The sequence below is a fragment of the Seriola aureovittata genome, chromosome 12, assembly GCF_021018895.1.
Source record: "Seriola aureovittata isolate HTS-2021-v1 ecotype China chromosome 12, ASM2101889v1, whole genome shotgun sequence".
Taxonomy (NCBI): Eukaryota; Metazoa; Chordata; class Actinopteri; order Carangiformes; family Carangidae; genus Seriola; species Seriola aureovittata.
The window spans coordinates 7,488,760-7,512,080 of record NC_079375.1 but is presented as its reverse complement, the minus strand read 5'-3'; the positions used below and the strand labels follow the sequence as shown (position 1 = coordinate 7,512,080).

The following is a 23,321-nucleotide window of genomic DNA, read 5'->3' as shown; positions in this document are numbered from 1 at the left end:
TATAAATTAGGCCGGAGTTGACAAGATTTTTTATATATATATATATATATATATATATATATATATACATAAAATATAATAGATTTTTTGCCCAGATTTTGGTCTGGCAGGGAAGATATCCTCACAGGCAGCATTTATTGAGTGCTGAAATAAAACTGAAAGTTCAAGCTTTTTCCCAAAGTACCATTAACAACAATAATACAATTTTTTACAAAAACAACAACTTGACAGAACTGCCATAATTAGCTGACAGCACTATCAACTGACTAATTGGGCAATAACTAATTGCAAAAGGGAAGAAATGGTTCTTGTTATAGCTTTATTATTATTGGGAGCACGTTTCCAAAATTCTGACTGAATAACTTTCGGAAATTATTGTGGGAATATACGACTGATTTTTTTCTGTAATCAAGGAACAAACTGGGTGGCACAGCTGCCTGGAAGACACAACGCAGGGAAGTTTAAATAACTGACTTGGACGCTCCCTCGCTTTGCGCATGCGTATTCAAACAAACCCATTACCATGTCAAACCACAGAAATGAAACAGTTCTTGTGGAAACTACCAGATGAAGTGGTGAATTGGCAGGTAAAAAAAACACAGGCTTTTCAAGCTAGATAAAATTCTCTAAAATACCAGCACTGACCGTGATAATCGACTTCTTGCTCACAAATAAACTTTTTGAGTTAGAGACAAGAAGCATGACTAGCTAACGGCTAGCCGCTCAGCTAATGTAACCGTCAGTTGGCAGCTCGCTGTCTGTTTGGAGCCACCTGACAACGGCTCACATGATCTTAACTACTGCGACCAGCTCCTGCCGACAGCAGGAGAAATATTTTTTTTAATGTGTTTGTGTTTTAGGTGTCGTTTGGATTACTGGAGTGTCGCCGAGGGGCTTGTTAAACAACAAGCCAAAACAACAACAACAACAACAACAGCAACACCAACATGTTTGGTAAAAAGAAGAGAGCACCACAGCCCAAAGGCCAGGGCGCTGCTGCAGCCAAGCAGGTAAAAACAACTCCGATAATGTTGGATAAGAGCAGCAGCTGGGGAATTACTCACATTCTTTACAAAAGTAAAAGTGTCATTACACCACTGTAAACACTATTACTACCATTACAAGTAAAAGCCTTACCTAATTAAAACCGCAGAAGCATGATCAGCAATACGTACTCAAAGTAGTTATTTATCGTTTAATAAACAGGGGCAGTACACGATACATATATTGTACCAGATACAGCTAAAAGCTAAATTTCACATGTTGTTCCTGGGCAGAGGACACCAGTGATTCGCAGATTGCAGAAATACAAGTCAGTTGTGGTGAATCGAAACTTTATCTTGAAACAAAGACACAATAAAACACAGTAGGAATAATTAAAAATCAAAACCAAAACAACCCCAGAAACAAACAACAGATAAACAATATGCGTTTACAACCAGTGAGTATACCATCGCCATGTTTCAGAGGGCAGGTGTATTGTGAGCTACACTGAAGTTTTACCATGTGTCTTTGTTTACGGTGGGAAAATTCTTTTGGATATGACTTGGAAAATTCAATAAACAGTTATAAACAAGTGCTCATGAGATGATTAATGGGGTAAGGAAAGTTTATCTTTTGCTTCCTGGTTTCAGATGGGTCTGTTTGTAGACCTGGACCCTGAGGAGATGATGATGGGTATGGAAGAGAATCTGGATGACCCGGACTTAGAGGCTGAACTTGCTGCTATCACTGGAAATAAACCTGCTGCTAGAGGGAGAGCCAAGCAGAAGGGGAAGAGTGAGTGCATTGCTTATGATTTCTAATCCTAAACAATCCCTTTAAACAGTCAGTATTATTTTCCATGATTGGACTAATATCCGGATGAAGCTGAAGGTCAGGTCTGAGGAGCTTTTCTCTTGTATGTTAAGTTGTATTGTGTCATGGAAGGTAAATGAGATCAGAGGTCTGTGCAGACCAGTCAAGTTCCTTGACACCAAACTGGTTTTTACATGGGGGTTTCGGAAAAGTCCTTCCCCAAACTCCCACACAAAACTGTTATCTTTTCCATATTAAAAATCTTCTTTATTGCTTGATGAAAAGTATGACATCACATTTGTCAGGTACAGAGGAATCAGCACTTGAAACACTGCAGATAACACTGTTGTGAGTCCTCTACGAGTTACAATAGACACATATTTTTCTTTTGGCTATATAGAACATTATGATACGATTATGTTACTAGAAACCTCCCGCAACAATTCCGCATATTTATTGTTCTGGGAAAGTGGTTATGCCTTATCATGTGATATGTTCTGCCGGTGTCACTTGTAAACTCCCTTGGATATATGACTGTGTGTTTGTGTTGCAGGCCCTTTGCCCATGGAGGACATTGCTAAAATGGCTGATGAGTGTATGAGGGATGTGGATGAGGATGAAGATGAGAATGATGTGGAAGACGACGAAGATCTGTTGGTAAGCGTTTGTGTATATTCATCTCTGCTCTCATAACGGCGTTTGTGCCAGTTTCAGTTCAGGTTTAGATTTCAGGATTTGGACAAGGAGACCATTGTCCGCACACAAGTTTTAAATTAACTAGAATCAATTGCAGTAGCTGTACAAACTCGGTGCAGACATTCAACAAATGTGTTCTATTAATGGTCAAGCCCACAGAAATGAAACTGACTCCATTATAACATGTAAGAAACATTATAAGCTGCAGCAAAACCAGCATTTATTCAGTGCAAAGTTGAGCTGCACAGATGCAAGTGAACATGTCTTAATAGCTATAGTAACCATTATAAATCCACCTGATTACTGGAGGACAAAGAAAAGACATTTGTTTGTTATATGTATTATAATGCTGGAGACAATCCTGAGCAAAGGCTGCAGTAACTGTGATTGCAATCTGTGCCAGCACATTTTACAGGTCACACGTTGTGGTTTAACTAGGCTGATTGATTTGTTGGTCTTAATTTCACCTGCATATTTAGGTTTACAGAACTTTCACTACAGCACGATTTACCAAACTGGTTGATGGAAAACGTGTGTCACTCTTGGTTCTCTGAAAACCAGCCGTAGCTGAATAAGAACAGTCAATGTTGGCTGTTGATCAGTTGCTTTATTTTTCCTCATCAGGCAGAGCTACAGGAAGTGGTGGGTGAGGGGGAAGCTGAGGATGTTGCAACTGTTTCCTCCACATCTTCTGCTGCTGTTGAATTTTCTCAAGTTGAGGTACAACACGTGCTGCTATCTGCCAGCCATCACATTGACACTAAAATCATTTCACCAAAATTCATGTTAGTTGGCATCATTTTTTGTCTGCTGGTAACGGGAAAGGGCAGACGTGTTTGTCCTCTTTCCCTGCTGCAGCTCTACAGACTCATCTACCTCTTTATATCTTAAACTCTACCAATTTGGATTTACTTTTATATATAACCTCAAAACAGTAGTCGTTTACCTGATTATATGACAGGTAGAATAGATGCACTTGAATATTTTCAATTATTGCTTGTAAATCTAAGCATTCCTGTAACCACATTTCCTGATGCTTATTCCATCTGTGTTTCAGTCGACTTAAAAAGCTTCGAATCCTTAATGTATTTTAAACAAATGATTAAAAGATGAGATACAGATGTGCAGAAATGGCAGTTAGTACTGAATTTCGTTGTATTATTTATATCTCTGACAAATACTTTCCTATCTCAAGCTGCTGTTTTTGCATGAGTAATTTCTTGACCTGACATAGATGTACCAAATGTTGACTGCACCTACCTCTTGTTTTGGTACTACACTTGTTAAGAAGCAGGAAGTAATGATCTCCTCAGCGGCTCCTGGCAGCCTCCAGCACACCCTGGAGGAGAGGGTGGCCATGTACAAGACGGCCTTACAAAATGCCAAGAGTGCAGGGGAGACTTCCAAAGCCAGGAGATTCGATCGAGGTTTGAAGGTGGGTGAGACTACTGCCTGATGAGTAGATATATACTCAAAGTGCAAAATTACAGTAGTGTTTTCGAATAATAAGTTATTGTTATAAAATGGGATTTGTTTTTTGATTTTTTGAAATAAGATTTGTTGTATAAAATAGCAATACGGTCTATTTACAAAGTGAAGTTTCTCGTTGAATTTACTCTTGAAATACTTACGAATGTTTGTTGGGGACTGTTTTCAGCTGTGAATGAATACTTATTTATTAGTGAGTGAGTGAGTGAGTGAGTGTTTCCTGTAAAAAAAAAAAAAGGTACATGGTGTGTTCGTGGTAATTAAGGAACATGTCACCCAGTGCAACACCCACAACACTGATGAGACTTGAATTGTTTTAGGACAAAATGAGCAACAAATGAGCTCTATGACACGATGAGATATCAGGACTTGGCTGCACATTTAATACTTGTTAGAAATACAGTGATATAGTATCGCATGTGAAAGTCTTTTGTTATTTGTAATATTTTATGATTTCTTTAGTATCTCTGTTCTGTATATTTCAGTGGCTAAAACATCTAAAAGTAATTTTGCATCTGGTAGATTTGTGGTTGAGACATATAACTCACATACGTCACCACTATGTAAATGGTTGGATTCCAGATGCAGACTTTTCTTGCATGTCATACCTCTGTCCATTTACTATATTCTTTGTCTGGATCTACACTGTAAGATTTAAAAGCAAAATGCCAGAAGAAAAAAAACTGTCAGCTTGAAAAGCAGTTTTCAATCTGAAAACAGCTTCCCAATCAGAGCTGAAGACTGTATGTAAATTCTATGAGCAGCACTAAAAATGCCCAAAAGCTACAGATTTGTAGAAACACGAGAGACAGCCTGTCTTTTGGAATGCATTTGTCTGATCACACGGTTTAGCTCCCTGGAGGACTTCATGCTGTTTGTCATCTTTAAATCAATTCTCAGATTTTCATTTCCATCATATAAAATAACATGTGCACATTGTGCATGCCCGCTTGCACACTTTACAGTTGTGTTTTTAATTTGTCTGGATTGAACTGCAGTGATGCTTTATTTATTGAACGTTAAATACTTCTCTGAATTCAATGATAGTGACTGTTACTATTGCTCGCTACAGACTTTGGAGACGATGTTAGCTGCTGTGAAAAAGGGGAGACCTGTGAACGAGGCAGAAATCCCTCCTCCTGTCGCCACCGGAGCCTCCGCCCCTCGGCCCGCTGTTCCTGCACGACCTGCTCCCCCTGTACCCTCGCGTCCTGAATCCACTCCCTCAGATCAGCAGGAGGAGTCGGAAGCCACAACACCAACGCCTTCAGTACCAGAGATCGTCACGCCCACCAGTGAAGAGGAGCAGTCGTCATCCACCACTGCACCCAGTCTGAGCAGCGTCCCATCTCCAGAGGAGCAGAGAGAGGAACCTGCCGACCTGCTGCAGACCACTCAGACGGATGGTCAGTTTGTCTTGGTTTACACAGTTATATCAGTGATAATAGTGGTTATTAGAGAAAGTAAGTTTTGGTTAGACAATTAAAAGCGGGAAATATGTTTTAACTGCAACTGCACCAACACTTTCTCTCAGTGCACCAGTCACAGCAAAGCACAAACTAGGACAACCGCAGTCATCTGTCCACTGTAATGCCTCGGCTACCACATGCTCACATTAAAGCTATAAGTTAAAAACTACAAACACACTTTGAAGATGGTCAAAAGATGAGCCACGGGGATTTGTAACAGTAATATTTGGTCCCTGACAACATAATATTTAATGCTGAAATGATCAGTTGTTTAATGATCACTGATAATTAGTTATTAGATAATTCTTTCTTTTTCAGTTTAATATCATAGAAGACTGTCTTTTGGACTGTTGGTCAGACCTAACAAAACATTTTATCATGTCAACTTACGATGTAGAATTCCTTCAAATAATTGATCAGTCAAGAAACTAATCACAGATTTATTGATTAGTTTCAGCCTTAACATCACAGTGGGTGATTTAAAGGTGTAAACGTCACTGTATTGGTTACCAAAGGTTGTCCATCATAGCAAAAGTAAATAAGGCACGTTGATGCCTAGGATTGGTAAATACCAACAAGGACTTGTGGAGTTTTTATTTGGTCAATTTTTTTGTCCTAAATTAGAGACCGGTTGGGTATATTTTGGTACAATTGGCAAAATAACAATCCACAAGTAAAACTTTTTTTTCTGTATTGATTTTGCACTTTGTTTTCCAGCACATATCATGCATATCATACACTGACACATTGTAATAGGAATTAAGTCACAGCCAATGGAAAATCTTGGCTTCCTCATATTTATTGTGTATAAGTACTGTATATAATATGTTCACTCACTGAGGAATTTGTTCTCACACATAAATTGGTTTAGTTTTAATCTTTTTGCTTGGAGGTAGATAAGTTAAATGGTTGAGGTGGAGAGATTGTGTTATTTAAAAAGTTGCTTCTGAATATGTAATGAATGTGGCCTTTCTCTGTGGAACTTGTTGTGTATCCTGTGAATCCACAGCCAACGAGGCAACCAAGACGATGCTTTTGGAGAGGCAGAAAGAATACAAGATGGCGGCTCTGAGAGCCAAGAAGCAGGGAGATGTGGAGCAAGCTAAACTTTACTTCAAGACCAGCAAGGTGAGTTACACAACTACAGACTTTGGCGTTTTGTTTAAAACAAAGATAGTGTTTCATGTGCAGAAATGTTTTGCATACTATCTGCTGGCCTTGAAAAGTCTCAAATAAGCCTTACACTTAAGTTACTGAAATCTTAAATATTTTTCTGTCGCCTGCTGTAGACAGGGTCTTAAAAAGTCTTAACTTCAACTTGGTGCACTCTTCCAGGAGTCCTGGTATAAATATGAATCCTACTAAAAATGTGTTTTTTCTGGTGTGTGCCATCTCTTCATCCTAAGTTTATATTATGGTTTTAGCACAATATCAGGAAACTAATGTAAAAGGGGAAATTTGCGTAATAGAAGTCCTGTAGACTAATGTGTAACTGCCTTGTAGAATCTGGACTCTGGATTTTTTATTTTTGTAATAAAGAAAAATGCATAAAAAAAGCATATGATACAATTTCTATTTGTTTTGAGCCAAATAAATAGTTTCAGTTCTTTTTACAGTTCTTTTTATACATGCAATCTGTATAATGAAATTGACAACATACAATATCAGCAGGATAAATCACTAGACACTTCTCCTCATTATTAAATAAAACGTATCGACGCTGAGCTACAACTGTTCCTTGATTGTGTCAGCTACATTTCATGTACCTATGTATCACTCTGAACCAAATACAGTCTGTTGCTTCACATTCCGACCGCAAGATTTCTCAAGTATGTGAAACATGCCAACAATTTGGACGCTGACAAAGACCATCATTATGTTGGACACTGTTGGGATTTGTTGTATTTTTTTTGGTGCAGAGGTTCGACGCAGTGATTGAGGCGTTGGAGAAAGGACAAGCAGTCGACCTGAGTGGCCTTCCTCCATCTCCAGGACAGGGTGAGGAGCCGTGTTATGTCATGTTTTTATTTTAGTAACAGGCTGGCTGTGTGATACAGTTCATCTCATGTTATTGTGTCATAGGTTCAGGAGGAAGCTCTGCTCCAGTGAAGCAACTTTCTTCTGGGCAAAACACACAGGTCACCCAACCGGTTGCAGCAGTTCCAGGTAAAAATAATTCCATCATTTGTGTAGTAACCACATGATCTTGTGTTGTTGAGGCGGCGAAGTGAAGTTTCGTTTTGACCTGTCATGTAGTGCTGTTTCGAGTTCCTTCTCACGTCTCTTAACAGTATTTTTATCAGTCAGCTAATGTCACCTTGAGCTTTACATAAGAGGTGACTTAAAAGACGTGGAAACACACCGCTTGTGTTGTGCACAGCATGTATAAGCATGTCTACAGAGACTGTTTGTCTGATAGAGAATTTTTTTAAAAACTGCAAATAACAATACACCAAAACTTTACACGGCAGATAATGAATGATAATGATAATTTGGATTTGTGAATAGAAAAGAAAAAAAAGTGAATAGAACAAATTGAAATTCAAAACCAGTTGACAAAACAAATTTTGCTACAACAGAAGGAGACCAACGTACTAATATGAACAGACTTTGTCTATATTCATCTGTCACACACCAGTAGATGATGGTAAAGCATCAAAGCTGGATACTTTTTGAATTCCAGCCAAATTGCGTCTACAGTACTGAATCAGAGTCTTATTTATTTATTCTTCACTAAGATACTTAGTGCCAAATGTTTTGTACAGACAACACAGCACTGATGAATTTCAGAACATTTAAAACAATACTCAAGCTCAGAGTTAATTCAGTATATGTTTAGTTTTTCTGTTTGGATTAGTTTTTAGGTAAAATCTCAAAAAAAAAAAAAAAAAAAGATATATGGAGAAACTATTAGATTGTTAACATTGTCTCGCTTTCTCAGCCCCTGCAGCCCCATCAGCCCCTGCAGCTCCCAAAGACGTACTGGAGGCTCTTGAGCAGAGACGGGCAAAGTATGTGGAGGCGTCGGCTCAGGCTAAAGCCAGCGGAGACGACCGCAAGGCACGAATGCACGACCGCATTGCTAAGGTACACTGAGACTAGACTCCCCTGGTGATATCCTTTAGAGAGCGGAAATGAAATAGTTGTGAGCAGGTTTAGTCCTTCTGTTTATCCCCGAGTTGGTACAGGTATCATAAAAGAGAATAAAGCTGCCACTGTTATCAGAATGGTTTTCTTTTCTTTCCAAACCAGAGATTATGCAACACTTAGAATATCAATTGATTATCGACTAACTAATCGACTAATTGTTTCAGCTCTATGTGAAATATAGGTCAAGGTTTGTTGAACAGGGAAAAAAGTGCAAAGACAGAGAGAAAAGGATCAATCTTTAAGCTGCTGTTTAGTTCTTTTACATATAACAGTTAATAATAACAGTTACCAGTGTTGCAGAGAGTTGTCATGTTAATAATGACATTGACCCCTCAAACTATGCATGGATAAGAACAAACAAAATACTGTAGCATTACCTCTGTTGTCTTAAACCATTTAACGTCTCTCCTCCTGCAGCAATACCAGAGCGCCATCCGAGCTCACAAAGCAGGAAAAGCAGTCGACTTTGATGAGCTGCCAGTTCCCCCTGGTGAGATTCTTTGTTGATTCATGTTTTTGAGTTGACAGTATAATTTTTGAGTTACTTGTAGCTCTGTGAAATTGGATTTGCATTGTGTTTAATGCTCTGTAGTCCCGTGGTGTTACTTAAACTATATAACAACACATTGAGTCTCTGTACCAGTGCCACAAGACATGTTTTTGAAGTTGACCAAAAGATAAAAGTAAATCTAAGGTGTAGTGTTTAAGAACTTTAATCCAAGTCAGAATGAGCATTTTGTTTTTATTCCACAGGCTTTCCTCCAATCCCCGGCCACAAGGCAACAGGAGCTGAGCAGGGATTCGTTGCTGCTCTGGAGGCAGCCAATAAACTCGCCTCTGCTGATGCTGCTGGAGCACCAGATGAAGAAGATGATGAGGAGAAAGAAGAGGAGGTGGCTGTTTTACATGATCATTTTTCCGAGGTCTCTCTGGATAAATTGTTGTTACAGTGTCTTGTGTCTGTCGTAGTCGAAGCCTGCTGTTCCAGAAGAGCCAAAGAAGGTCACGTTAGACGTCTCCACCGCAGGTCATGGACGGAAAAGGACTCCTTCAGCTTCACCCGAAAGATCAGCTGCTAGGGATGGACTCTCGCCAACAGGTCAGTTTCAAAAGTAGAGCAATACTTACCTGATCAACAGAACATTAATCACCTCTATTCTTAAATCAGTAAAAATTGTTTCAGTCATTTTTAAAGCTAAAATGACAAATATTCTCCGGTGTCAGCTTCTTAAATGTGAAGATTTGTTGCTTTTCTTTATCTTAAGTAACTCTAAATTAAGAATATCAAACGAACAAACTGAAGACATTACTGTGGGCTCTTTTTTCCTTTCAGAGACTAAACAATTAACCTAATAATTCAAGAAAATATATAATCAATGAATTAATCACCAGAATGATGGATGATTAAAATAATCCATCAAATCTTATCCTTGTAAACAGAGTAAGACAGCTGATTTTATCCGTATGTAGCATCTCTGTAGAGATGAACCTGATGCCCACTCAAAAATACAAGTAATTGTTTAGAAGTGTTTCAGCTTCAATTTTCTTTCTGTCTCTGTCCTCCAGCTGTTCAGCAGCTGGAGTTCCTGGAGGGTCGGAAGAAGCAGTACATGAAGGCGGCGCTGCAGGCGAAGCAGAAGAACGACATGGAGCAGGCCAAGGTTTTCCTCCGCACCGCCAAAGGCTTCGACCCCATGATTGAGGCAGCGCGCAGCGGGAAATCTGTGGACATCAGCACGGTGAGCAGAGAGTAGATTTACTCTGCTACTGGCAGTATATGTTTTGTTTTCAACTGGATCCTTTAATGGTTTACAGGTAGAAATGGACCTTATTCATATCTATCAGTAGAAACTGCATTATTTTCTGACTAATGTTTTAGCCCAGGATAGAGCAAGTGGAACTTTATTTGTTGTATATGTTGGTGCGACCAAACCCATCAAGAAAATGTTATAGAGTTTTAGTAAGGCAAAACAAAAAGTGCATTAACATTTTCACATCTTAACCATTGAAAGAGATCCTGACAAAACATTACGTAATTTACGTGGAATACTTTGGTAAAATCATAATGAACTGAGATCTTCGTGGAGATGAGGTGTACTGACAGCGCTCCTATTCCTCAAAACATGAACAATGGTTGAGGGGAACACATGGCGCCCCACTGTAGCTGACCATGACTGTGCCATGGTCTGTGCTGTGCCTGCAGGTGCCGTCGCCCCCTGGTGACGAAGACGACGACTTCATCCTGGTTCATCACAGCGACGTTCAGATCTCGGAGAAAGCCGAGCAGGTTTACACACAGCTGGCCAAGATCCTCAAAGAGCAGTATGAGGTAAAACTGCAGGATTAGGGCTGCAAGATTTCTCTGATTACAGGTTAAAATGATGTTTATCAAAACTTGTATTTTGAAGAAAATCTATATTATTGTTAAAAACAAATTCTCACAACATTTTGACTCTTGGACCACCGTTCATGTTTGTCACGTCCCTGGGGAAATGTGGTCATTTTAACAAACTAATAATAAAAGTAACCGTATAATAGAAACAGGATTGTTTGAAACTGAACATTATAGAAATATACAATACTGACATTTTCTACACATCAATTATATGGGGAAAAAAATATGGATTACAACATATTAGGGTTTACAACAACAGACTTAACATAAAAACAGGACTGTCATTTACTGTATCAAGTCTCAGCACAAATCTGAAAACAGGTTTAAATAAATACCTGTGATGTCTATCGTTATTTTCTTTTTATTTTATTTTGAAATGATTTATTATACAAGTAAATGTTTTTAAATGTGTGTGCATGTATACTCTGCCAACACCATGACAGTTTCCAATTTTAGAATTTCCATTGCCAGGAGAAACTTGAATCTCTCTAAAACCCAACATATTTAACTCTCTGATATATTTAGAAATCTCTAAATTAATTCACATCCACAAAAAGTTTATTTTTTCTGTTCCCAGTCTGGTTTCTCTGCACTGATTGTGACTCTCCTGACTCTCCTCCTTTTAGAAATGCATGACTCACTCCAAGCAATTCACGCACCTGGGGAACGTCTCCGAAACTACAAAGTAAGACTCCTGTGTCACTCACAGTTTTCATTCAGCTTAGGTTTATATACAAACTCCAAGCTCAGGTATAACACTGGAACTGGCAACATCACTCTGTGTCAACTTTATTAGTAGTAATTTCTATGCTTTGGTTAATTTGGCTTCCTGAGTAGTTACATCTAAATCTTAAAATACATAGTGAACAACAGCAGCATGATGATACAAAAAAAAAAAGACCATGTTGCGTTCACTGACTCTGTGTGCTGGCACTTGTATCCTCCAGGTTTGAGAAGATGGCAGAGAGCTGTAAGAAGAGTCTGGAGGTCCTGAAGCTGGCTCAGTCGAGGGGTCTGCCTCCTCCTAAACATCACTTTGAAGAGAGATCGTTTCACACTGTCAGGTGGGCACATTCAGGAAATCTGACATAGATTAGATTATATATAAATTATAAGTTAAAAACTGTGTTGTGTCATTAGTTGTTAAGGTAGAAAAACTTTTAAACTAGCCCTGGTCTAGAATAAGAAGTGGCATGTTTTGTTATGTATTTATAATATTTGAAAGTAGATGTTTGATATATTGTATGTTAATAACTCATCTGTTGCACTGAGGCACAAGCTTTTCTTTCATTTTTTTTCTCAAATATGAATGAAGCATATCCTGTACAGTTGTATGCAGCAAAGTTTTTATAACAGGATGATGCAAAGCAGAGCTCAACATCCACCATGAACTACTTCAATAAACACAAGCTGAAGGTTTTGGAAATTCTGTTGATGGATCTTAAACATGTGCCTAAAAATACCTCAGAACTTGACGCGATCTGCAGGAAGACTGGAGGAAAATTCCTAAATCAAGAATATATAGACTCTCGGCTGGTTGCAAAAAGTGTTAGCAAGCTGTGCGCTCTACCAATGAGGGGCTGACTATGTACTGACTCAGTAGGGCGCCCAAATCTTTACATGCTTGCCACAATTGGAATATTTTTAAAATGTTAAGTTCATGAAAAAAACAAACAGTGCATTTAAACATTTGAGGGAAAGGTTATTGTTAATGTCTGTTGTCTGTGTTCACTTCTTAACGAATATGGAAATGGCCCAAAGGTGTCCAAAAAAAAGACAACGCACACCCTCTGCCGTTGTTGTGGATACAACAGTGAACAAGCCCTCTTGTTGTTTCTGTTTATAGTTTGCATCATTTCCAGTTCTCCAAAAAATGATTTTGCCTTGTATCAAACTGCAGGTCTCAAAGCTTGAGGACATTAAATGTAAAATTTTTAAATATTGTAAATGGTAGCTCTTCTCCAGAGCAGATTAAGAGTTATCTCTGGTGATTGTTTTCTTTGCTGATGCAGTTTTGTTTCCGTCTGTACTCCAACTGTACTCCATCACTTATTAATCACTCATCATGTCTTTTTTTTCTTCTTTCACTTTCCTTCTTCTCTTCTTCCTTCCTGCTTTCCCTCCATTCAGGATATTTCCAGAGCTGAGCAGTACTGACATGGTTGTTGTTATCGTAAAAGGGATGAATCTTCCTGCACCAAGTGGTAAAGAGAACAGTCTAAACATATCAGATCTGCACAGTACAATATGTCCAAACAGGGGCTGCAAGTACATGGTTTTAAATACACCGAAAACTTCTGTTTTAAAAGGCTTACATATAAGTTGCTGTGACCTTAAACTTTCTGTCATTATGGTCGTGTTGACTCTTACAGTTTATTTTTAACCAAAAACTTCACATTCAGTTCAGAAATGAAGGTCTGGTAAAAATAGAAAATATATAAACATTGTTGGAAAAGCACATACAGTTCGATGCTTTGTGATATAAACTTTTCTTCTTCCCTCAGGAATCCAAACAAACGATCTGGATGCTTATGTCAAGTTTGACTTCCCCTACCCCAGCACTGTAAGAGAGTCTGTTTTCTTTTCTCGGCTACCACGGCCGCTGACATGATCATCACCAATGGTAACTTTTTTTGTTTTTGTTTTGTCACCACCAGGAGCAGCCTCAGAAACACAAAACAGCTGTCATCAAGAACACTAACTCCCCAGGTGAGACATGAAGATCACTGTAGGACTAAATACATATTTTTAATTGGGAACTTTATTTTCTGTCCAAAGTACTTTGTTTGCTGAATAAATGTTAGTTCTGCATCTCTTCATCTGTCATCTCTTTCAACCAGAATACAACCAGAGCTTCACGCTGTCAATCAACCGCAACCACCGCGGCTTCAGGAGGGTGGTGACGTCTAAAGGCCTCAAACTGGAGCTGCTGCACAAAGGGTGAGTCACAGACGGATCAGCTCGCTCACGCCGCAGCGCGACACCCTGCCTTAGGTTTAGGACATGAATGTGAGTTCTTATTTAAAGTCAGTTCGCATGTTCTCCTTGTGTCTCCTTGAGATTTCCGGTGTCCTCCGACACTCCAAAGATTTGATCTGATCACGTTGGCAATGAAATATAAAAAAATAATCTTACAAGTCTTCATTTAGCCTTGAACTCAACATAAAATAATCTGAATCTGGAGTCTGTAGGCGTTACTGCATCTGATACCTTTCATATGGAGGAAAAAAGAAAAGATTGAGGTTAACACTGCATCAACTACTGCTGAGGTTATGAAAACAGATGAGGTGAAGCATAGAAATGTACATGTCATTATAGAAGGTAAAGAGTAAAAGAGAAGTAAAAAGGAAGACAAAACTTTAGTGTTTGTTGACAGTTGCAGTTGCCAAAGTACGGCTACATATACAGAATTACAGTAGCTCCTTGTGCACAGTGTTGTCTGTTATTCCTTCCTCATTTCCTTCAATAACGTTGGTGGCTCTCTGTCCCCTGGAGGAGGCCGTGTGGAGCGGTAGAGTTAGACGCCAGCTCGCTCATTTTCTTGCAATTATTACCTGACCTCTCTGGAGATTCGGTTCCACGTGTGAATCTCTTGTGTTTGGCGTCTTCACATCTTGCTGTGCTGTTACTGTTGTTGCTCATAATGTAAACTGTTTAATCCAATAAAACAGTAGCAAAGTAGACCAAGAAGTGACCCCCAAGCCTCGATACAGTGTTACCGTACATAACGTAGTATATGCGCAAGGGAAAAAAAGAACAAAACGACTGAACGAGGAAAAATCTGGTGTCGATTGAAAGGCCTCATTAAGAAAATTGATTCCTTCAAAATGTTGTGCCCCTAGCTGCTTCCTAGACGAAGCAGTTACACAGACAGACACAAAAACCGCTCTTCGATTATCGTAGAAGGATATCAGTGTTCCAGGCTGCTCTACATGTAGAGTGAGACACCTGCCTAAAACCTTTTGTTCTGTTGGAAATATCAAGAGTAAAATTAAAAACATTCAGATTTTACTTAAAGGATGTCCAGTGTCTCATTCATCACAAACACTGTCATGCCAGAGTAAAGTGACAGTGATGTTGTTGTCGTTGTGCGTCCCCTCTCAGAGGTTTCCTGCGGAGCGACAAGCCGGTTGGGACGGCCCTCGTGAAGCTGGACAAACTGGAGTCACAGAGTGAAATCAGGGAAATCGTAGAGGTGAGCGGCACTTAGTTTGAAAACGACTGGAACAGAAAAAGAACCTGGAAGAGAGAAGTCAGAGGTCAGAGGTCGTTTTCAGTCCCATTTGAGATGAAAGACGCTCCTGTAAACATCAGTGTTGTGTTTGTCCTGCCAGGTGATGGATGGTCGTAAGCCCACAGGAGGTCGTGTTGAAGTGAAGATCCGACTGCGGGAGCCTCTGAGCGGTCAGGACACGCAGACGAGCACCGAGCGCTGGCTTGTGATCGACCAGTCACAGGTAGCACTAAATTCACTCTGTTGATCTTTTATTATGTAAAAAGACAAACCTGATAATTGTGTAAAACTCCTGATGTTTTTTTTTTTAACTTCAAGGTTCTTCTGTAGATGAAGATTAAAGACAACTGACAAGATACAGGTAATTATTTCTACAAGTTAAATGCAGATAGAACATTATTGAACTTAAAGGAATAATTTCACATGTTGGGATTTAGACTTTTTTGCTGAGAGTTACATGAGAAGATTGACAACACATAGAGCCAAGCCAGCTGTTTCCCCCTGCTTCCAGGCTTCATGCTAAGCTAAGCTTACAGGCTGTGGCTTCATGTTTATCCTACAGATGTAGGATACAAATGCAAATGTGCATATTTCCCAAACTACTACTTTAAATGTGTTTAAGAATATGATTGTTTGATAATATGATTTAATACTTTGAATTTCCAGCTGACTGATAATGTGTTTGTCCTCCAGATAAAAGGCACTCAATCAAAAACACTCAGAGGAGGAAGAGGTAGAGAGAGGAAGGCGTTTCAGATCTGACGAGGACGGTCTGTGGTTCAGATTGGACTCAGACCTACACGGGTCTTTGACTTTCTAAAACTTTTGCACATTTGCAAGACACACGAGCTCCCTTTCACACGGCGGTCCACCAGGAGGAGACAGGGAGCTGGTTTACGGTAGGTCAGCTCTGGCTCAGTGACATGAACCTGGAGACTGCCTCCAGTCTGAGGAGCTGCTGTGAGGTCGTGATGCCTCAGGCAGACTTCAGGGCAACAAGCTGAAGGCTCTTTGAGATTTAAGTCAGAGAAAAACAGTTTCCCAAAATGTTTTCCTCTTGCATCAGTGTGGCTCCTGGAGGACGGCAGTGTGTCCTGTGCTAATGTTGAAGGGGCTCAGTGTCGAGCTAACCTGATCCTGCTGCCCGACATGACTTAAGTTAATATAATATATCAAAGAATGTGTACATATTCCTCATATTATACAGCTCTGGTATCTAGAACTGCACCTATGCACTAATACCAAAGTAATCACTGTTGCTGTAAAATCCTGCATATTTGAAAGCGCCTTTAGCTGCCAAACCTGCGACAGTGGACGACACGAGAGGTTAATATATGTGACAAGACAGAAATTGTCAGGGTTTTTTTTTTTTTCTTTTTTTCTTTCTATTGTTTTCCAAACAATTCATCTGCTTCTCAGTGTGAAAACATCAGGCAGACGCAGCACCCTCACAGATGTGTTACAGGAGTAAGCCAAGAAATCAAGCTACTATACAAGGTACGATTATAGAATTATTTTAAAAAACCACACTCCCTTTTTGGCACCTTTCACTTTGATAAATCTTTAAACTGTTCTCTTATTTATCTGTGGCTTTAGGTGTGTTAGATTTTCTTTGGTCTTGTCTTGTTTACACTGAACAACACAAATCTGAGCGAAGTTTGTGAGAAGTTTCAGTCTAAGAGAGAAAGCTATTTATTTTATCTTAAGACAGATTCATTATTTAACAGATGATTATGTTAAAAAAGTCATTTCTAAGTACACACCATCTACTCGACCATAATATCATCCTTTTGGGAAATTCATTGAATTCATTTGATGAGCATATGAAGCTGGAGTCAATTAGCTTAGCTTAGCATAAAGTTCAAAAGCACACCCACCAACACCTCTGATGCTCACTGACTGACACGTTAAATTTAATTTGTTAAATCTGTACAGACTGAGCAGGTGAGCGAAAAAAAAATGTAAACGTGTGGAACCATCTTTGAAAACTATGCATCAGTTCTGTAACTTGGGATTAATCCCTTTGTGCTTTAAAGGGTCAGTTCACCCAAATTACAAAACGAAATTTAACAAATAGTTTGTAACACATTACAATGTAGTTAAAAGTAGTGGTGTATTTGTCAACAACTAACCTCTTCTGTATGCATCCAGAAGTGGAGGCAATAAAATTACAATATAGTAAAACAGTTATAATATTTTTAAAAAAGTATCATAGAAGACTGCACAGTAGAATTTAGCCTCTTCCAATCACGTTAATAACGTAGTTTGTCATTTATTTTCAGACCAATGACCAGACGAGCACGACACTGGCACTAATAGAAACTACAGCACTTAACCATTTTGTTCCGAACAGAAGTTTAAGTAAAAACAACACAGTGAAAATATTAATACTATTTTCTATCATTCAGTGAGTGTTAATTAAATAAATCACTGTTGTTTCACATTCACAGCGCACTTAACGTTACCTGTAGGTAACCTGCTACAGGTCACAGGATACAGTGTAACACTGGTGGAGGGCTGAGGCCGAGCACTCGTCTGTTTTACGTTTTCAAACCGTCTCAACTTCTTACTTCAACACAGTGGATGAACATTTAAAGTGAAAGATCCGATAAGGGATCCAAAATGTTACCTGCTGCTAGAACTCATCCCTCGCTTTAGCCTCTTTCAGCATATTGTTTTGGTACCTACACCAAACAACAGACACGTTCAGAGACGAGCTGGTGAACATAGTAGAGACCAAAAATAGAGCTAAAAGAGAGAACATAAATTTGTCAGAAACTAAACTGGCCAAATAAAATCTATTAATAAAGCTGTAAGTGAGAAAATTGAGACAAGATGTGATTTTTAAATAGTGAACTGACCCTTTAAAGTTTCAACTACAGCATTGAAACAAATGCTGACAAAAGAAGCCATAAACATACTGAGCCAACTACATGAATCCCATTTCCAACAGGTTTACCTCAACTTTGTCTGCAACATGATTTAGTTGCCAAACGTTACAGTGGTCACAACATTTCGTTTCTCTTCTTTGTTTTTATTCTGTGCAGCACTATTTTAAGAAAACATCATGAATCAGTGCAACTGACAACTGACATTAAGTTAACTAAAAACATTGTCCTAATTGTAACTAATTAAAGCACATTGTCACCAATCATTTTATTTTGTGTTGTAATATCTGGATCATCTTCGTGTTTACAAAGATCAATGATGTCGCGTTATATAGATTTCCAGAAACGATACGAAAGAATCTCTGAAACAGAAACGAGAACTTATTTTGTTTTTAATTATGGACTGAATTTCTCTATCCTGCTTAAAATGTTCCATTAAAAAAATACCTTGGATTAGTTTTGCACTGAAGTATTTTCTAATACTTGTTGCTTTCCTTTGAGTAAAAAATCTGATTTAGAAAAAAATTAACCACTCATTTCAATTTTCTATAAGTTTTTATTTTACATATACTACAGTTTTTTTATTTCATAAAGACCACTTTTCTTGACATTTGTAGTGTAAAGAAAGAAAAACATGTACAGGGTTTTTGGCTTTTCAAACATTTTTGACCAATGTTTGTTTAAAAAAATAATAATAATATTTTAACAAAACCCAGACAATGAAAACTGAAAGAGTGGGTTGTTTTCTACGTTTCATCCACAAACTAGAGGATACAACTGTTAAAATGCAAAGTTGATTTGCTCTCTTCACTGTTTTCAAGCTCGTTTCTGTTTGCATGCAGTGTTATAGGTTTGGATAGTAACATCTTACAACTGAAGACAAAAAATAAATGCTACTTTCAGTCAGACAAATTGCACCTTTTTTTGGATTTAGGACATATTGCACACGTCAGATAATGCCAGAAATAACAATTAACATAAAACAGGGAGTCTGAGAAAATAAATCCTTGAAGTCTCCTCTTCATTTATGCTAATTTTTATAAAAACGGAACTGCTGAACGTCACACAGTGAAGACACAGTGATTCAGCGACACCAGCTCTGGTATGATCACAGTAAATTAACCCAGAACTGGTGACTTTTGACCTCAACATTTTAATCAGCTTTACTAGAATTACTTTGCTACAGTAGCTCCTAAAATACTTCAAATTGAGTAATAAATTAATACAGAATACCTACAGGTCTAATTGAAACTGGAAGCGTCGGCTCTTCTGCAGATTTTCATGTGATTGTCTGATTCTCAGTTGTGATGACGAGATTTGCTCCAATAAAATGCTTCAACAAAAACCTCTGGTACTGCACTGGCAGTACTTTTTGCGTAGCCCCTTCTGGTTTTACATGAGCATGATTAAAGATGCAGAATGAATACTGTTCAGAGCATGTCCACTTGACACGGTGGGGTTTTTGGTGATTAGTCTGGTCGGAAACAAAAACACATTTTGCAGATTTGAACAGAAACAGGGAGGAATACATTCTTAAGATTTTTTTTTTCCAGGTCCACATTGCTGAGGGAGAGCACAGCACAGTACAGAGCGGGGGGGGGGGGGCTGCAGGTAGACCTCCAACAGCCTGATCTGTTTATAGATACACAAACAGTTGAGGCCTTTGAAGACAACACATCGGTGATCTACAGGGTTTCCTACACAGGTCTGCAAAGTCTGGAGCAGGATGGTGATGATTTCAGGTTTTTGGAAGGATGATCAGTTGTAGAAAATGTGAGATGAAATACATTCAGCTTCAAGTCGATCTTGCAGGAACCCTGGATCTTTAGACACTGAACGTTTCAATTGGAAAAACTTTAGTCTTCCACAACACAGTGGCAGCAACCCCGACGCTCGCTTTATCCCTCCTGTAAATGGCTTAGAATCCAGTGCACTGCTTCTGCAGTTTATATATATATTTATATATATCTTTACATCTTCAACAGTTATTCTCTTTGTATGATTAAAAAGACGCCAAAATAACTTGAGAGGTTTTTCTAACCACTGCTGGACGAAACACTGCGCGCTGATGATTCTGAAGTTGATTGATGAGATTAAAAAGTTTTCCCTCTTCTGCTTTTTCAGCTGTATTTACAGATTGTTTGAGTTTATCAATAAAGCATTGGAACCTTTTGATCAGCTGTCTACCTAAGGACAAAAGAGCATCTTTCTGACTTCAGAGTAACAAGTGATCTTATTTCACAGCAGGAGTCTGTGACGGTCACTTCAATAATACTGTCTGTCAGTGGGATCTCTGGAGGCTACAGATGCTATATAATATAATGGAGGAGAAATTGTTCTGCCTACAAAAATATGTACAAGTCAATGCGTCCATGAAGTAAAGCATCTGGTGATTGATGAGTAAAGCTTAAGAGATGAAGCAGAGATGTTTTGTTTTTTTTTTTTCCCTTGATGAGTTGCTGCTGCAGGCACTGAGCACCACGGTGCAAAAAGAAAAAACAAAACACAAAAAACAAAACGTAATCACCACACAGAGAAACCTTCTCCCTCCTCGTTCGATGATTTCAAGTTTTCCTTGTTAACGTGACTTCAGAGAAAACTTCCAAACTTTTCAGCGGTGGATATGAGTCTCCCTTGAAAGAGCAGCCGTGCTACACAGAGGCCTTTGAGTTCAGTGCTTCAGGACCGCTGGCTGCCACAGTGACGTTGGACTGACGGGTGATTTAAGAGGCCGCGGAGCTACGCAACACCACCGCTGGAGTCGGACAGTGGGTGCGTCCGAATACCCACACATGCAGCCGTGTCACAGCAAATACTGATTTGATTTAGGTGTTTTCTGTTTAGTTTATCAACTTCATTCGTACAAAATGCAGTAAAGTAACACTGCCTTCAAAAATAATGCCATGAATAGATTTGGGTGCCTCTTTGTTGCTTTTTCAACAAAAACCAACGTCCTTGTAACCTCACAGCGACAGGGGAACTGCAGCTTTTGAAAAAAGTAATTATTATTTTATCACAACCAGCAGTTTCTGTAGTAATAAAGGAAAATTCTATTGATCACACAGATCAATACGTTTCCCTGCCATTCAGCATCAAGTTATGACTTGCATTCACGCACCATGGTTTCATTTAGAGCTTAGTCGATAACAGGTCGATTAAAATAGCCAAATATTTTGATAATTGATTCATCGTTTAAGTTAGTTTCAAGCAAAAGTTGATGTTCCATGTTCTCAGATGTGTTTTTACAGTAAACTGAGTATCTGGCTTTTGGACTGTTGGTCAGACACAAACATTTAATGATGCCACTGAGCTCTAGTAAAATTGTGGACATTTCTCTGATGTTTTTTTAAGTAAATCTAGAAAATAAACAGATTGACTGATGATGAAAATAATCGTTAGTTGCAGCTTCAGTTTTGTTAATTTAATAATTCATTTAAAATCACCAATGGCAGGGCTACTTGTTAAAGCTCTGGTCTCAAACGCTTGATTATTACAACCCAGAGCTAAGAGTATCTCACAGTTCATCACGGTCTGTCTCTGCCAATAAGCGGCTTAAAGGACGACAATCAACTCACATGACTGATGTTTGTGGCATTAACATAATGGCCAACAGGCTCCTGGCTAATCTAATAGATCAGTGCAGTGTGGGTAAAAGGACCGACCCAGTGTGATCGAAGCACCTGACAGGTGAGGTGAAAGATGCCACGTGACAGATGACCCTGCTCTGAGCTTCCTCGGGCCCCAGGCGACCTCCAGAGCACAAACGACGGTGGTTGGATGCATAGGTTTGACTTTTGAGGAATGCTACCCCACCTGGCACGGCACAGTTTTCTGGCTCTTTTGAAGTGCAAACGGTTGAAGGGAGATGACGGAGGGATGGAGGACCAGGCTGTGAGATGATGACAGAAGGTTAAAGAAGAAAAAGAAGAGAAAAAAAAGAAGATGTTTGGAGGTGGGAGCTCCAGGTTGTCGGGATGTGTCCGGCTCCTAGGAGATGATCTCCAGGATGTAGAAGACCAGCTCCATCACCACGGGGCCCTCGCTCAGCTGACACGCCCCACTGTGGATGACGGGGATCAGAGCGCTGTCCAGGTCGCTCAGGTACTGAGGCAGGAGCGGCTGACCGTTACTTCCTGCCAGGTAACCCACCTGTGACAACGAAGACAGACAGTAGACAGAATTCTAACCACGTTTAGAGTTACAGTAAATCATCACTTTTTCCTCAGGGTTGATAATGTTGTTTTGTTTTTATATAATAATATAATATATATATATATAATATATCAGGGCAAAGGAATTTATCATGTAACTGCAGGAACAGCCTGAGTGATGCAGAACAAGAGAAGAAAAAAGCATTTTATCAGTTTTCTAAACTCAGGACCCCTGGAGGCCAGGGAAGAGATGAACTGCAACATGAACCACAACATCCCTGGTTTGAGTCCAACCAGGAACCTTTGTTGTACTTTGTTTCCCTTCATCTCTCCACTGAGTGTCTATATTAAGAGGCCCCGGTCTGATCTCCATGACAAAGAACTTGTTGTGACTGCTAACAGAAGTTAAAAAAAAAAGAAAGAAAAAGTTTTATCTCATTAATATGCAAATGAAAGCAGCAAGGCACACTGAGATCTAATCAGATCATCTCCTCTATATGGGGTCGCTGTGATGGAAGTAAGAAGTTTCTACCATTTATTGTTCTTCACAAGAATAATGTTTCCTCCTAATTAAAACAATTATCTCATTGATTAGCAAAGATACAACATGTATGTTTGTGTGCGACATATGTGGTATCAGTTTGAACTGTTTATAGTTACAGCAGTTTATGGGAAATCAGTGTTCCTTATTAATATGTACATTTATGCAGAAAGTTTCTTCAAACTTTAATCAGATCACCTACTTCATGTGGAGCACCTGTGGCGTAAGTGTTACGTTTTTACATTGTGTTAAATGTGTTTACAGAGTCACGGCCGTCAGCGTGATGATATAATATCCTGCATTCAATGGATCATGGTGGCGAGAAAAAAAGTGATATGAGTAAATTCAGGGAGATAATTGAGATTCATATTGTCGGTAATTCTATAATGTTGGTTTATTGTTCTGTGGGAAGCCGTTTCCATTCAGAGGTATCTTTTTTTATTATTTGGGAGGAGCTTCAGGCTGTAGATTAGAGCTGCACTGATTCGTCGATTAATCGCTTCAGTGACTTT

The 23,321-nt window shown here is 39.1% G+C and overlaps 2 protein-coding genes across 6 annotated transcripts in view; one reads left to right on the top strand and one right to left on the bottom strand.

Annotated features, from left to right (window-relative positions):
* Positions 1-516: 516 nt before the first annotated feature.
* cc2d1b (coiled-coil and C2 domain containing 1B) lies at positions 517-18,388 on the top strand. 3 transcript variants are annotated; one of them, XR_008829169.1, is made up of 27 exons: positions 517-587; positions 861-1,010; positions 1,635-1,779; positions 2,351-2,454; positions 3,118-3,213; positions 3,782-3,928; positions 5,054-5,387; positions 6,460-6,578; positions 7,370-7,448; positions 7,533-7,616; positions 8,392-8,537; positions 9,018-9,090; positions 9,354-9,493; positions 9,570-9,699; positions 10,167-10,339; positions 10,804-10,929; positions 11,622-11,680; positions 11,943-12,059; positions 13,126-13,199; positions 13,500-13,558; positions 13,653-13,704; positions 13,836-13,935; positions 15,100-15,190; positions 15,330-15,452; positions 15,548-15,590; positions 15,923-16,128; positions 16,649-18,388. XR_008829169.1 is itself a non-coding variant. In XM_056390739.1 (26 exons), the coding sequence occupies exons 2-25, from the start codon at positions 948-950 to the stop codon at positions 15,557-15,559; spliced, it is 2,643 nt and encodes an 880-aa protein (XP_056246714.1). In that variant the 5' UTR covers positions 517-587; positions 861-947; the 3' UTR covers positions 15,560-15,590; positions 15,923-18,388. The 3 variants fall into 3 exon arrangements, 2 of the variants coding, with proteins under 2 accessions (XP_056246714.1, XP_056246713.1); XM_056390739.1 differs by having other exon boundaries at positions 3,785-3,928; positions 15,923-18,388; XM_056390738.1 differs by having other exon boundaries at positions 15,923-18,388.
* A 265-nt stretch (positions 18,389-18,653) lies between these two features.
* The window catches only part of zfyve9a (zinc finger, FYVE domain containing 9a), a 35,698-nt gene continuing 31,030 nt past the window's right edge, over positions 18,654-23,321 (bottom strand). For all 3 annotated transcript variants that reach the window (XM_056390735.1, XM_056390737.1, XM_056390736.1), the window contains one exon: positions 18,654-22,266. In XM_056390735.1, coding sequence (XP_056246710.1) covers positions 22,105-22,266 — 162 coding nt within the window. In that variant the 3' untranslated portion in view covers positions 18,654-22,104. The remainder of the gene's footprint in view (positions 22,267-23,321) is intronic.